This window comes from Chaetura pelagica, unplaced genomic scaffold (genome assembly GCF_000747805.2).
Source record: "Chaetura pelagica isolate M959 unplaced genomic scaffold, ChaPel_1.0 scaffold112, whole genome shotgun sequence".
Taxonomy (NCBI): domain Eukaryota; kingdom Metazoa; phylum Chordata; class Aves; order Apodiformes; family Apodidae; genus Chaetura; species Chaetura pelagica.
This window is the reverse complement of record NW_009952798.1, coordinates 2,722,092-2,735,028: the sequence shown is the minus strand read 5'-3', so window position 1 is coordinate 2,735,028 and position 12,937 is coordinate 2,722,092. Positions and strand designations below refer to the sequence as shown.

The window sequence follows — 12,937 nt, the reverse complement described above, 5'->3', positions numbered from 1 at the left end:
CGCCTGGGAAAAGCCCCGCCCCCCGGGCCCGCCCCCTCCCGGCAACTCCGGGCACCCCGCGGCCCAACCGCCACATCCTGCGCGTTTCTCCCCAAAGGCGCCGTGACGGGGCCGAGGGCAAACGCTGACAAGGCCGCAGCAGCAGCAGCAGGCGGCAACGAGGCAAGCGACAGCACCCCCAGACGGCCAGCAGAGCCCCTGAGCCCGTGGGAGGCTCCTGAGGGGCCCGGTCTCCAATTTTCTGAAGAAAAGAGGGGTTTTTTTTGAACCAGATCTCTTCCACGAGGGCGGCTGGACTGGCAGGGTGAGGTAACGACACGTTGGGAAGAGCACACATCTCCCACAGCATCAAGTCTCCAGTGAAATGCTCCACGGCCTTTAATGGCAGGAGAACAGCAGCAGCTGCTTTGCTGGGCAAAAAGAACCTTCCAAGAAGCCCAGTCACTTCAGAAAACGTGGGGTTTGGCCATCACAAATGCATCACAGGCTGCATTATCAAAGAATCATGACAACGAGAAATGTCTAACAGGCTTTTTTACTTTGTGATAAAAAACAGCTCAGTCCCATATTCGTGCCAGAAGTTACTCAGGTGGCCTGTTCAAATCATGTCCCCGGTTTCCATTCTTAAACCAGTTGTTTCTCTTGAAGCCACCATCGCTTTGCCTCCCGTTTCCAAACCTGGAGAAGCCTCGTCCTGCCTCCTGTGGATACTCTTCCAGCTCAGGCAGTTCCTTTGCCACCGACAGTTGCCAGCGCCTGGTGTCACTCCACTGCTCCTGAAACAATGGAATGAGAGACTTGTTGTACCTACAAGTGTGTCCACGGTACCCTATGATCATTAAAAACAACACTGAATGCAAAAGCCATTCCAGAGAAATACCACCCCTGCCAAAACAGGTTGGCAGATCCCTCTTGGGATACAACTCGCAGTCCTGTGGCAAAACAACTGCAAAGGGACAAGAGGGAGTGAAGTTGACAGAAAATTGGTTAATTCTCAAATACGCTGGAGAGGTCGGTCAAAACCCAGAGTCACCAAAGAAAACAGGATTTTGTCCAATGAAATCAGGTAATACAAGAACTGAAATCAGAAAGAGGCACGACAGGATATTTTCTAACTGTGCTGTGTGCTCTTTCCAATGACTGTGCTGTCTATGCAAAATTCTGATTAAAACACAAACTTTATCCTCCCAAACCACTCTAGATTCAATCCTGTATTTGGCAACCACCAAATTTAAAAAAAAACAAACAGGTTCCAAAGCCAATTCTAGTTACAAAAACATACCTGTATGTTACTCAGTTCACCAACAGGGATATCAAAGCACACCCCCTGTAACAGAAAAAAACAGAAGCATTTGTTTTCCAAAGATACATCCAAGAACAGAGACAGACAATTTCAGAGATAGAACACCTGCAGTGCTCACACTACCTGTAGAAACCAGAAAAGTCAGAAGAGTCTTTTAGGGGAAGCTTTTTAGAAGCTGAAGAAAAAAGCAGTTGAAACACAAAAGCTCAAAATGCAGCTTCAAATGCTCTGTGCTGACAGCAGCACTGCCTGCAATTGGCCTATTTCAAAGAAAGACAAGTGTCAGCTCGGACCACAGAGACAGCACAGGAGACAAGTGTGAGGTCAGGAGGCAAGCTGACAGTCAGGTGAATGCTGTGCTGCTGACATCAGGCAGTCACTCCCTGCCCTACACTCTACAGCTGTCTTTTCAATGCAGTGCTGCATAGTCTTTGAGTTCACAATGGGTTAATACAGGTCAAAACAACTACTCCCACTATACACATAATTCTGATTGTTATCTTTCTAGGAGAGCTCCTGCATTATCATTTAAGAGCAATGTCTCCATTCTAATAAGTGCCTTAAAACACTCAACTAGCTTCCATGCTTTCTCTTTTTAGCAGAGTATACACAAGAAGCAGTTTCAGGGGGCCTCGTGATAGGTCACCATTTTCTGAGGTTGTTGTGTAAGGAACAGAGTGAGGGATCACCTTTTCTATACTGGTGCTTCAGAACTCAAAACCACTGCAAAAACTGGCCAGATGTGCACACACACACAGCCCTTCCCTCCCCTTCCCCACGGCCAGGCCATCTTACCATCTTCCCCTTGAGGAAACGCATTGCAGATACTTTGGAATCTACTTCCTCACCAAGCTGTTCCTTCAGCCCTCGCCAGGCGTAGCTCATGTTACGCATCTCTATTGAACACTTCAACACCATGGTCACAAAGCCCTTCAGGAAACAGAGAATAACACTTTAAGACTAGACTGGGTTGGACAGCCTGTTGACTCAGTAGGCTAATGAACTCTGTGACATCTTGTTACTGTAAGATAGCATTTAATCCTAAGAAATAAAATTCCCAGTTGTGAAGCAACTAAAAGCCTCCTAAGAAGCTGAAGGCATCCATCTAACCTAGGCCTGACCATTGATAAAAAGGCCAATAGCATTTATTTTAGCCAGAAGCAGACACACATTTCCTCGATACATAGTTATGGTTAGAAAAGGGGTTAAAATACCTCCAAACCAATAAAAGAAGCACAGTCCAGTCACATGCTACTTCCAAAATTGTGTTACCACACAACAAACTGGGCCAAACTCTCCCTTAAATGTATCAGAAAAACGAAGGGTTGCACTTTTCTTCTGTCAAGATCTCTTTGAAATCAGGTATTCATTTTCTAGACTTACTTGAAATACTATAGAAAAGTCAATGCTTCCTGGGAAGGGAAGGCTACAAGAGCACAACCCAATCTGTTAGCTTGTAAAGTGTCATCAGTTCTGTCATTTAGATCTCTGGAGAAATTATCTTAACTCTCATTACAAGGAAATTCACCAACTGATTTTGAGTTTCTCTGGTTTCCTGCAGGGTGCCAGTGAGAGCTGACTGCAGTTAAGGAACGAGCAACCAGAAGCTGGTGTAACAGCTATGCAGAAACCCTACTGGAAGAGCCCAAGAAGATGCCACGCTTGGACTGAAGGCAAGTAATTAATGTATGCATTCTTGTTAACACAGGTATCATGTTATTTACCGCAGTTGAGTTGAGCAGGGAGCGCTGCTGGATGTAAGATGCCCCAGAAATATGAGCCAGGGCTGCAGCCAGGGCAGCAACTGCTCCTTTTTCATCTATGAGCTCCTGAGCAGATTTTCTGAAGTAGTCTACTGCAGAAGGAGGAATGGCCTCCAGCAACCTACATGGTGACAACAAAAGTTTAAGAGATCCAAAAAGGACAGTGTAGAGTGCAGTCATCTTTAGGACATAGGCTTCAGACAGCTTTCAAGATCAACATATCATCTCTAAAAGCCTTGGCTATGATGCTCTTGCTTCACTACCACTTGTTTAACTCAATACCTTCACAATGCTGAATACCCACCTTCTCTGTTCATTCACCCAAACCTCTTGAAAGATGTACAATGTGGCACGTTTGAGAGCATTGATAAAACATCAAGGGAAGGCTCTAAAATACCTTAAGGCCAAGAATCCACAAGGAAATGTTGCCAGCAAACCCAAGGATCCTTTGCTTTTACTTCACAAAGAACCAGACCAGTACAATGGCACAGTCGGGCTGGGGAAAGGCACTTCTCGCTCTCAGTGCGAAGTGATTAAATTGGTTATTTCTGGGAGAGGCAGTGAAAACAAGCTGGGAAACCGAGAACAGCTACTCCTCTAAAACTATTTTTGGTACACCACTGTTTTTCAGTATTTGATTAACCCAATGCCATGCCCATGATCTCTTCTTCACTGGCCAAACCTTTATCAATTACAATAATCTCTGTCGATGCAACTTCCACCAATAGGGCAGAAAGTGTAAACACAGCTGGAGAATAAAGATGCAAAGAAACACAGGATGGGGCTACAACACCCTCACTGCTGCAGTGACTCCTCATTACACCTCACACACTGCTACTGTCCTGTCTGAGCAACACCAGCTTCCCTGCATGACAGTAATTCCCTGTTCTGCTAGTGATTTGTAATGGTAAAACAAAGGTGAATTTCTGCAACACAATGCCCTACCAAAAGGTCTGTGTTCAAGCACACAGAGGTTTACTGATACCATGAAAATGTCTACATGCAAACCAGCTGACTTGCACAATGTAGGCGAAGACATGCTTTGATCCCTTAAAGCTTTGTATTAACAGCACTATTGTTGGTAAAGTCTCAAATCTCTTTACAACAGGCAAATAAACTTACTTTTTAGCATCATTACTTGAAGCTTGTATTACATCCATAGCAGAGGGAACACCTACACGCTTAAATGTAATCCCCTGAAATTAAGAAAACGAATGACAGTTAAAGGTGCTTTCTGCACCTCAACTCAACCCCCATCAGTCACCTTAATGTGATCTCTGGTCACTTACTCTTTAGAACGTCAATGCAGACTTTACTTAAGTTACTTCTAAAACTAGAATAAAGCTCTTTTTAAAAAAAATTCCTGCCTTTGTTCATCTGGAGCTACTCTGCATCAATTTACATGCAGATTGCAATGCAAACATGGTCTCCATGCATTCCAGTCACAGTCTGCCTGCTGACAGCAAGAGTACTGCCCACATGGGGAAATTCATCAGACATTAGAACAGGTTTATACAAAAGCATTTACAAACACTTACCAAATATCAACATTTTGGGCCTACTGGACTATGGGACACGAGTCCCACACAGGACTCAATAAGCAGCCCGTGGTTACAAAGTCTAAGAGTGGCAGAGGCTTTTTAGGAGTTGAACAATGTTGTTACCCAGAGGTCTGAGGTACCACTCACCGCTTTGTGCTCAACTTGTTTCAGAAGATCTTCTTCTCTTCTCTGAAATAAACAAATGCAGATCCCAGTCCGGCCAGCTCGACCCGTCCGTCCGGAACGATGGATGTAGGAATCAACATCCTTCAAAAATTCAGATTAACATGAGAAAATCTTATGTCACTTGAACCATTGACATTCACACATTGTACAAGAGACAAAATGCAACCTGAATTCTAACCCGGAAGCCTAAGGAGTGATACATGATGCCTCTATATCCCAAACTTGTAACTACACACCAACCACTCGGGTTTGCATATGCTATCCTGACCAAGGTATGCTGCCTCAGGTTGAACAAAACACTACTGACATAAGCTGCTTGCTTTCTTTTTTCTTTTTTAAATAAAATGTTTCACTGGAGTTTCCAAAGAAGAAAAAGCAGCAGGAGTATTTTAGAAACTCAGTGATATTCAGAAGGGATTCAGAAATGCTAAAACAATGTCAAAAGCTAGCTTAGGACTTGCCAGAATAACCAAAACCCAAAGCTGCATTTTAATCAAAGCCCCAAATATAAAAGCTTAACCCACTTTGTGAATCAGGACATAATTCTGGTGAAAGAGAAGAAACCCACTGTGCTGTCACACACACACACAAAAAGCCATTTTAGTTTCTCCTAATGACTTACTTTTGGTGGTGAACACTGTATGACAAGGTCAACCTCAGGAATATCCAAACCACGGGCAGCTACATTTGTTGCAATCAGAACTTCAAACACACCATTTCTAAAGCCTTTTAATGTAATTTCTCTCTGTTTCTGTGGAATGTCACCATGCAAGGACTGGGCATCCTGTCATAAAACAAACCATTAACATGTCATTTAACAGGGGAGTCCAGGCTGCAGTATGTAAAGACAATTAATTATAAAACCCAAAATATTGTGCAGGGCAACAAAAAATAATTACACAGCTGATACCAAAGGAATGTAAAGCATCTTACTTTGTGGTTTGATCCTTCTCTGCCATTTAGCAAATATTGGGCAAACCATGTTATTCCTACCACTGTTCTTTCTCCATAAATTAGTATTTATTATCAAACAGGATTTTGTCTGATATAAAGTCCAGTACCTTTCTCCATGCTCAAAAGAGGGTAATAATTTGAGCAAGCACAGAAAACCTGCTCAATATTTCACTTTAATCTGGATTCTGAAGAAACTACTAAGTGACCTCCCAAGGGCAACAAGACCCATTCCATTCTGTCACATTAGTTAAATTTTCCTGGTTACTGACTGCTCAAAGAATAAATGTCTTTAGGACAGGAATCCAAAAAGCACAGTATCATGAGATGGAATATATGCACTATTCTAGCCCATGGTTATTACCATTACTGCCATCTCCCGGCTGTTAGCATTGATCCTATCCTTCATGACTTTAAAGCCAAAAGAATAAATTCATAATCCCAGCCAAGAAGGTATTGTAACTGCAAGGCTCTACTTTTAGAAACAGCTTTTAAAAGCCTTAAAACCACCCAGAGAAATGCCTCCATCCCCACAGCTCCAAGCTCCCATTAACTCTGCGGCCATCAACCCCTGAATACCTGCAACTGCTGCTCTCCCTCCACAGCCCAGTACCTGTTTGAGTGAAGCATTCATAGCCAGCTCATTTGCTTCCTTTTTGGTCTCACAGAAGACAATGGTCCGCCCTTGGCTGCCACTGTAGACCTGGATGATGTCCCCAAGAACTCCTGCTCTCTGAGATGAGCGACACTGTATAGCCAAGTGCTGTTTGGGGAAGAGACACCATAAGCATCTCTGTTAAATCTAAGCCATGCACAGGAAAAAAATAAAACCAACACAGAAACTGAAAATCTTTGTGTGTCACTCATGTGCAAATTCATTCCACGCCCCCATCTGTAAAGTCAAAGCAGAACCCATCTCATCCAGGCCACGCTTTCTCAGGACCAGCACTGTTCTGCAGCAGAATCACTCACTTCCACAGTCGTGGCAGTTCTTTGAGTCTTCTTTCCAATCAGGTCAATCTGTTCATATTCATCTTTCATGTATTTTTTTGCTACATCATACACCCATCGTGGACAAGTTGCAGAAAACAGCAGTGTCTGGGGATTGTTCTCAGAATCTGGAAGGAAAGGCCACCAATTTCAGTCACAGAATCATAGAATCCTTTGGGTTGGAAAAGACCTTTAAGATCATCAAGTCCAACCTTTAACCCTACTCTACCATCTCCCCAAGCAACACATCTAGATGATTTTTAAACACATCCAGGGATGGATGGTGACACAACCACGACTCCAGTTCCAATGCCTAACAACCCTTTCAGAGAAAACACTTTTCCTAATGTCCAGCCTAACCCACCACAATAGACTTGAGAAATGAGTTTTCTCAAATTGATTATATGTGCAGTAAGTCAGGTAAAAGAAGAAAGCATAGAAGCAATGAAAACATTTTGAATACCCTTCAGACACTAAAGGCAAAATTATGGTAATTTTAACTGGACCAAACTGAATCCTTCATCCTGCCTGAGAAGAAAGACATTTCTAGATCCGATCATTCACTAAAAATGGTGCCTGAAGTCCTCCCAAATACCTGAAAGAACTTGTCTCAATCCCTCCTTGCCTGGTAGCTACATGCCAAGGGAAAAGACAGGCTAAAACCACTGCAGATGAGAGAGGGAAGAATGATGGAATAAGACAAACTGTCCTGGTAAGACCAGCTTATCTTGAAAATGCCTTCATTTCACAGCTCCACAGGTCCAGACAGAAAGAAACACACACTGTAAAAGAACACTGCTTATTCCTTATTATTTCTTTTACAGTTATGAAGAAAACATGTAAGATTGAATAATTATGACTACTCTTTCAAAACCTGTACATGTTTTATTTTTTAGAAGATATCTGTACTTTTTGGCCATCAGGACAAAGACCAAGTCTGCAGAAATGGGGAGAATGTAATGATCAAGCAAAAATGCCAGTGGCTGTACTGGGTCAAACATTTTCCAGTTCTACCTTACCCTTTTCCTCTAAGATCTGATACTAGCATTGCACAAACGATTCAAGTTGGGGGTGCACCAGCAGTTTTCAATTTGTGTTGTTTGCACTGTCCCCTATACCTCTCCTGATGTCAGAATTTACCTTTTTTATAAGCAAATCCTAAGATTTCTTCCACTTGTTCAGCAAAGCCCATGTCTAACATGTGATCAACTTCATCCAAAACAACATGCTTCACACTGGAAAGTTCCAGCTTGCTGTTCTGAACATGGTCTTTGATCCGTCCAGGAGTTCCCACTAGAATATCAATGCCACTTTTAAGGAGATCAACTGGAAGAGAAAAACAAGACAATGTCAGAATGCTAAGAGATAACAAGGTAAAGAGCTACCCAAACACAGCAACACTTCTAACTTTAGAACAAAAAAGCTACTGCCCTTCACTTTCACCTCTGAATAAAGTTCTACTGTGGGGAACAAACAAGTAAGCCTAGTGGAGGTTCAAGTTGCTCTGTCAGGAATACAAGCTAAACTACCACCTTAAGTTACAGTCAGACATGCCAATTTCCAAGCAGCAATTAGCTGGCATTAGAAAACTCCAGAGCTTTAATCCAGAAAAATGCTTTGATTTTTCAGCTAAATTCTTTTTTCACAGCTACCTCTGGAGACAGACAGACAAGTTTTCTTTCCCTTGGATAGTCATCTACTCCCAGTACATGCTCATATAAAAACCACACAAACATGCAATAAAGAAGAAACTAAAAGGATTAATCACTTGGCAGATCTACAACCATTTTATTTGAACTAAAAGAATTGAACCCAGGCTGTACACCCCCTTTGAAAGCAATGCCATGGTTCCCAACTGAAGTGGAACTGGAAGGGCAGGAAGAAAACAGTTTTATTAATGGATTTCATTTAGAGAAAGTCAACTCCAATCCAGTAGTAATTCCTTAGTGTTTACTTACTCTGCTCTTTATATGGAGTTCCTCCATAAAAACAGGCCACTGACAGTTTCCTGGTGAGATTCTTGAAGTCTTTGGCTACCTGAGTGGCCAATTCCCTGGTCGGAACAAGAACCAGCACCTACAGGGAGTGAAAAAGAGACAAACGTGCAGCTGTGCTTTGGAGAGGGTGCCTGGAGAAAAAGGATTACTTCACGCCAAACAGCTTGTACTCCCATTCTTATTCTACACTTGGTGCAAAGATGCTCGCAGCTCCCCAGCATCACAGCAATATTCCCTGTCATCTGGAGTCTGCTCAACACAGCCTCACAGCCAGCAATAGGAAACTAGGCAAAGCAGTATAACATAACCAAGATGTAGAACAACATTTTTTTCCTTAAGTTAATGCCAGATAAAACAGACACATCTGTAAGGTTACTAAGGACAATGAAAGTGCAGCTCAGCATTAAAGGGTAGGAACAGTCACTAAACAATTTGAAGCAGCAAGACCTTAAAAGATACACAGTGTGATGCACTCTAGCCATGTATCCTGTTTCTCCCCCTACCTGCCTTCCTCCAGTATCTATCCTTCCCCCCTCCATTTTCTCTAGGAACAAAAAGATAAAACAAAGAGCTGAATTTGTCTCTAGACATCTTTCAGACAGTAAGACTTTAAAACATAGTTATTTTTAAAGTGAATAAAATAGAAAAATGAAGTAGGCAACAAATCTGCAGACTGTAACACTTTTTCAACCTAATGATAAATATATACACTTCATTCGTGTGGCAATATGGTATCTTCTCACAGGTATCTGGTTATTAATTCCATCTCCTGTCTAAGTAGAAAAGTAAACACCACTTGCATCCATTGAGTCTTCAGACACGAAGGAAAAATAAAAAACCAAAACCCATCAGTTCTCACCATGGACTTTATAGTAAGGAACTACCTCAGCGAAGGTGACATGTCCAGCTGACTCAAACACTACCTGACAAGAGAGAGAGGATTCAACCTGAAAGCTGCAGGCTAACTTCCCAAGGACAACAACCTGGAAGCCCACCAGCTACTACTGCAGGGCCCTCACCATTCTCCCAGAAAAAGATGACAAGGAGCCCTAAACAAAAAAACCTTTTCCCACAGCAGTGCTGCAGAAACTGTTACACTGTAGCTCCTGAGCTGAGGAAAGCATTCAATATTACAAAACACCAAAAGAAGAAAACCCCCCAAAAAGTCCGCAAAGCAAACACAAAATGACCTTTGAAAACATTCTAAGGTTTTGGTGTTAACCCTTAAGTGAGTTACCTTTGGTGCACGACCTCTTCTCCCATCTTGTGAGACACTCTGAAGTTTTTCAATTAGTGGAATTGCAAAAGAAAAGGTTTTCCCAGTTCCTGTTCGAGCTTGAGCAATTAGGTCTTTTCCATCATATATAGGCTGAAAAGTCTTTGCTTGCACAGGGAACAGGTATTTTACACCACGAGCTGCAAGATAATCCAAAGAGGTTTCATGAAAAGATGCTCATTTTACTGCAAGCTGAACAATCAGAAGCCTTCATATATAACAACCCTAAGTGTGGAGGGCACATCCTGTCAAATCCTGTACACAAAAAGATGTGCAACTTAGAACAAAACCACAGATTTGTTTTTACTCCTAGTGTAGATCAATAGGTATCCGTGTATTCACGATGGATATATAGTATCCACAATGAAATACAGCTGATTTTGATGTTTGGCACAAGACAAGAAAAGCAGAAAACACAAAACAACAACATGTTTTTTTCTGATACAGCCCAAGATTTTGTGGTAGCTTGGTCTTGAAGGAAGGGAGATGAGGTTGTTTGTTTCCAAACGTTCTACAACTCTTGAGAGATTTTGCACACTGGAAGTGAAACAAACCTTCCAAGAGAAACTTCTGAGCAAGGAAAATGTAAAGGAACAAAGAGAATTTTGTCTGAGGAACAAGAATCACACAGAACAAGAACTCTACAGTGATTACTTAGTCAACAAAATTAATTCAGAAGAGACATGAAAATACCCCAAAAGTGTGAGAATAATCACAATCTGTTCACAGGAGCCGAACAGTCCTCACACACAAAGCACCAGTACACTTATTTAAGAAGTGATACTGTAGACAGCAGATATGGGAATTGAAATTTATACTCAATAAGCAGGATGATGCTGATGAGAAGAGAAACCCTGTCTCTGCAATGTATATCTAGGAATAACCAAGGAACAATAAACTCACCTTAAGGCACTTGAAATTGAAAAAAACTTTGTTCCTCCCAACAACAGCAGCAGCAGCTTTGAATCTACAGTGACTGCTCATGTACATAGTCTTACCACACAATAAATGTCAGACAATTGAGGACAATTTACCCTTTTCTTCTGTCTCTCCTTACACAGGTAACAGAGTGCCTATATCCTGGACAAGCATTTACAGAAATCTCTTTTACCACATTAACTAACCTTTGAGAAGGTCGATGGTGTTTTGGGAGAGAGGAAAATTGGAGAAGGCTCCTTCTTTTTCTTCTTCTGTCAGCTCCTAACAGGATAAAAGAAAAAAAAAATTAGTCCTAAGAGATAAGCAAGTTTAGGCAAGCACAGAAGAAAAACTGTGCATTTGCTTTGCCACTGCAGTTTTACCAGTTATCTCCTTTCTGCTTAATGGGAAATAAAACCCTCGTGATGCAGGTACTTCACAAACAAAATCATCATCACAGCATAAAGCAGGAAACTTTTAATCCAGCCACCCTGTATTAGAAGGCAAGACACAGTGACACAGGCTGCACCACTCAGTGACAGAATTCCTATTAGTGAATCCTGTTTTTACATCAGTCTGAAGTAGAGACTTCCTCCAAAAGGTCTTTGGCTCTTTACTTGAAACAACTTGTTCAGTCTCATCCCTAATTCAGTTAAATCTGCACAACTTTTTAAGACCCATGGGAAACAAGAAGGACCAAGTGCCCCCTCAGTGAGATCTTACCACATCATGGACTTATGCTTGCCAAGTCAGGAAAGGGACTTTTAACTACTTCTTAAAAATCTTAACTGGAGTCCACTGAAATCATTAAAGAGATGGTTTTCACAGCAAAACATATTTGATGTGACAATTCACAGCGTGAGGCGGGAATTTCCCTCTAAATCACACCTACTTGGCAGACCACAGAAACAGCTTCTCAACTTTGCACACCAGGAGATACTTTAAACTCACTATTTAGCTTCTACTTCAAAGAGCCAAGACATCACATCATTACACCCAACGCAGAGAAAGCCCTCTCTTGATTCAATCTCCTCTTAAAACACAAGGGAGAGCACTACCCACAGGAGGCCCTGCACAGATGCACAAGGCCAAGGGTGAAATTTGAACCAGAATAACTCCAGATGTGGGAATTCATGAAGATAAATGTGTCCTTCTCTTACAGGACACCTCATCAAATTACTTCTTCAAAGGGCCAGCCAGCAGAGAAAGCACTGTCACGCCACACAGCAGTGCACGTTTCTGGGGTGGCAGGGAAAAAACCTTGGGCTTCAGGACACAAAACAAGTTGCTACACGAAGACAGGACAGCACGTGGAAGCTGCCATCTGCCAGCTGGCCTCCTCCACTACCCCTAATCCGAACGGCATTTACCACGGGGGAAAGGCACATGGAGAGACACACACCACGTGCTGGTGCACTTCCCTCCATCGCCTGCAGCTTGGGCAGAACCGGGCTCGGTGCCGGGCACCTCCCGATGCCACGACATGGTAAATCCAAGGGGAACAGCTGCACACGCTGCCTACAACAGCAGCCTGACGCTCCAGCACAGCGCCTAGGAGGTGTTATGAAGCCCACTCGTTAGCCGTGGGACTTGAATCCCGTAAGCCCAGGGCTCCCAGGGCAGAGCGTTACCTCCGCATCGCTCTCCTGCTCCTCAGCACCCGCCTCCCCAGACGCGCTCCGCGCTGCCAGGGATGTCACACCGCTCCTTTCGGCAGAAGTCGCTTTCACCGCATGCTCGGAACCGTCGCTCTCCCCAGTCAAACCGCTGCTCTTGACTTTTTTCGTCTTCTTGGGCAGCGGGGGCTCAAGGTCCCCGTCGCCCAGGCCGCTCTCCTCGGGCTGGCTCTGCTCACCCTCGGCCTTGCCGCGCCGCTTCGCCTTTTCGCGCCGCTTCAGCTTCTTCTCCGGGGTCTCCTCCTGCCGAAGGAAAGCGGGCGTTACGCGGAGGAACCGCTTCCCTCACCCTTACCTTTATTCCAAGCCCGCAGCCCCTCGCTCTGCCCCTCCCCG

The 12,937-nt window shown here is 43.3% G+C and overlaps 2 protein-coding genes across 2 annotated transcripts in view; both read right to left on the bottom strand.

Moving 5' to 3' along the window:
* KIAA1279 (KIAA1279 ortholog) overlaps positions 1–337 on the bottom strand; it is a 15,807-nt gene extending 15,470 nt beyond the window's left edge. The window contains exon 1 of the mRNA XM_009994886.1: positions 69–337. Within this exon, the coding sequence (XP_009993188.1) occupies positions 69–337 (269 nt within the window). The remainder of the gene's footprint in view (positions 1–68) is intronic.
* A 244-nt stretch (positions 338–581) lies between these two features.
* LOC104386301 (nucleolar RNA helicase 2-like) overlaps positions 582–12,937 on the bottom strand; it is a 12,972-nt gene continuing 616 nt past the window's right edge. The window contains exons 2-15 of the mRNA XM_009994885.1: positions 12,557–12,844; positions 11,132–11,207; positions 9,969–10,147; positions 8,693–8,810; positions 7,875–8,060; positions 6,717–6,862; positions 6,358–6,507; positions 5,416–5,577; positions 4,755–4,874; positions 4,189–4,262; positions 3,028–3,187; positions 2,099–2,233; positions 1,283–1,327; positions 582–776 (exon numbers count right to left, since the gene is read on the bottom strand). Coding sequence (XP_009993187.1) covers positions 582–776; positions 1,283–1,327; positions 2,099–2,233; positions 3,028–3,187; positions 4,189–4,262; positions 4,755–4,874; positions 5,416–5,577; positions 6,358–6,507; positions 6,717–6,862; positions 7,875–8,060; positions 8,693–8,810; positions 9,969–10,147; positions 11,132–11,207; positions 12,557–12,844 — 2,034 coding nt within the window. The remainder of the gene's footprint in view (positions 777–1,282; positions 1,328–2,098; positions 2,234–3,027; positions 3,188–4,188; positions 4,263–4,754; positions 4,875–5,415; positions 5,578–6,357; positions 6,508–6,716; positions 6,863–7,874; positions 8,061–8,692; positions 8,811–9,968; positions 10,148–11,131; positions 11,208–12,556; positions 12,845–12,937) is intronic.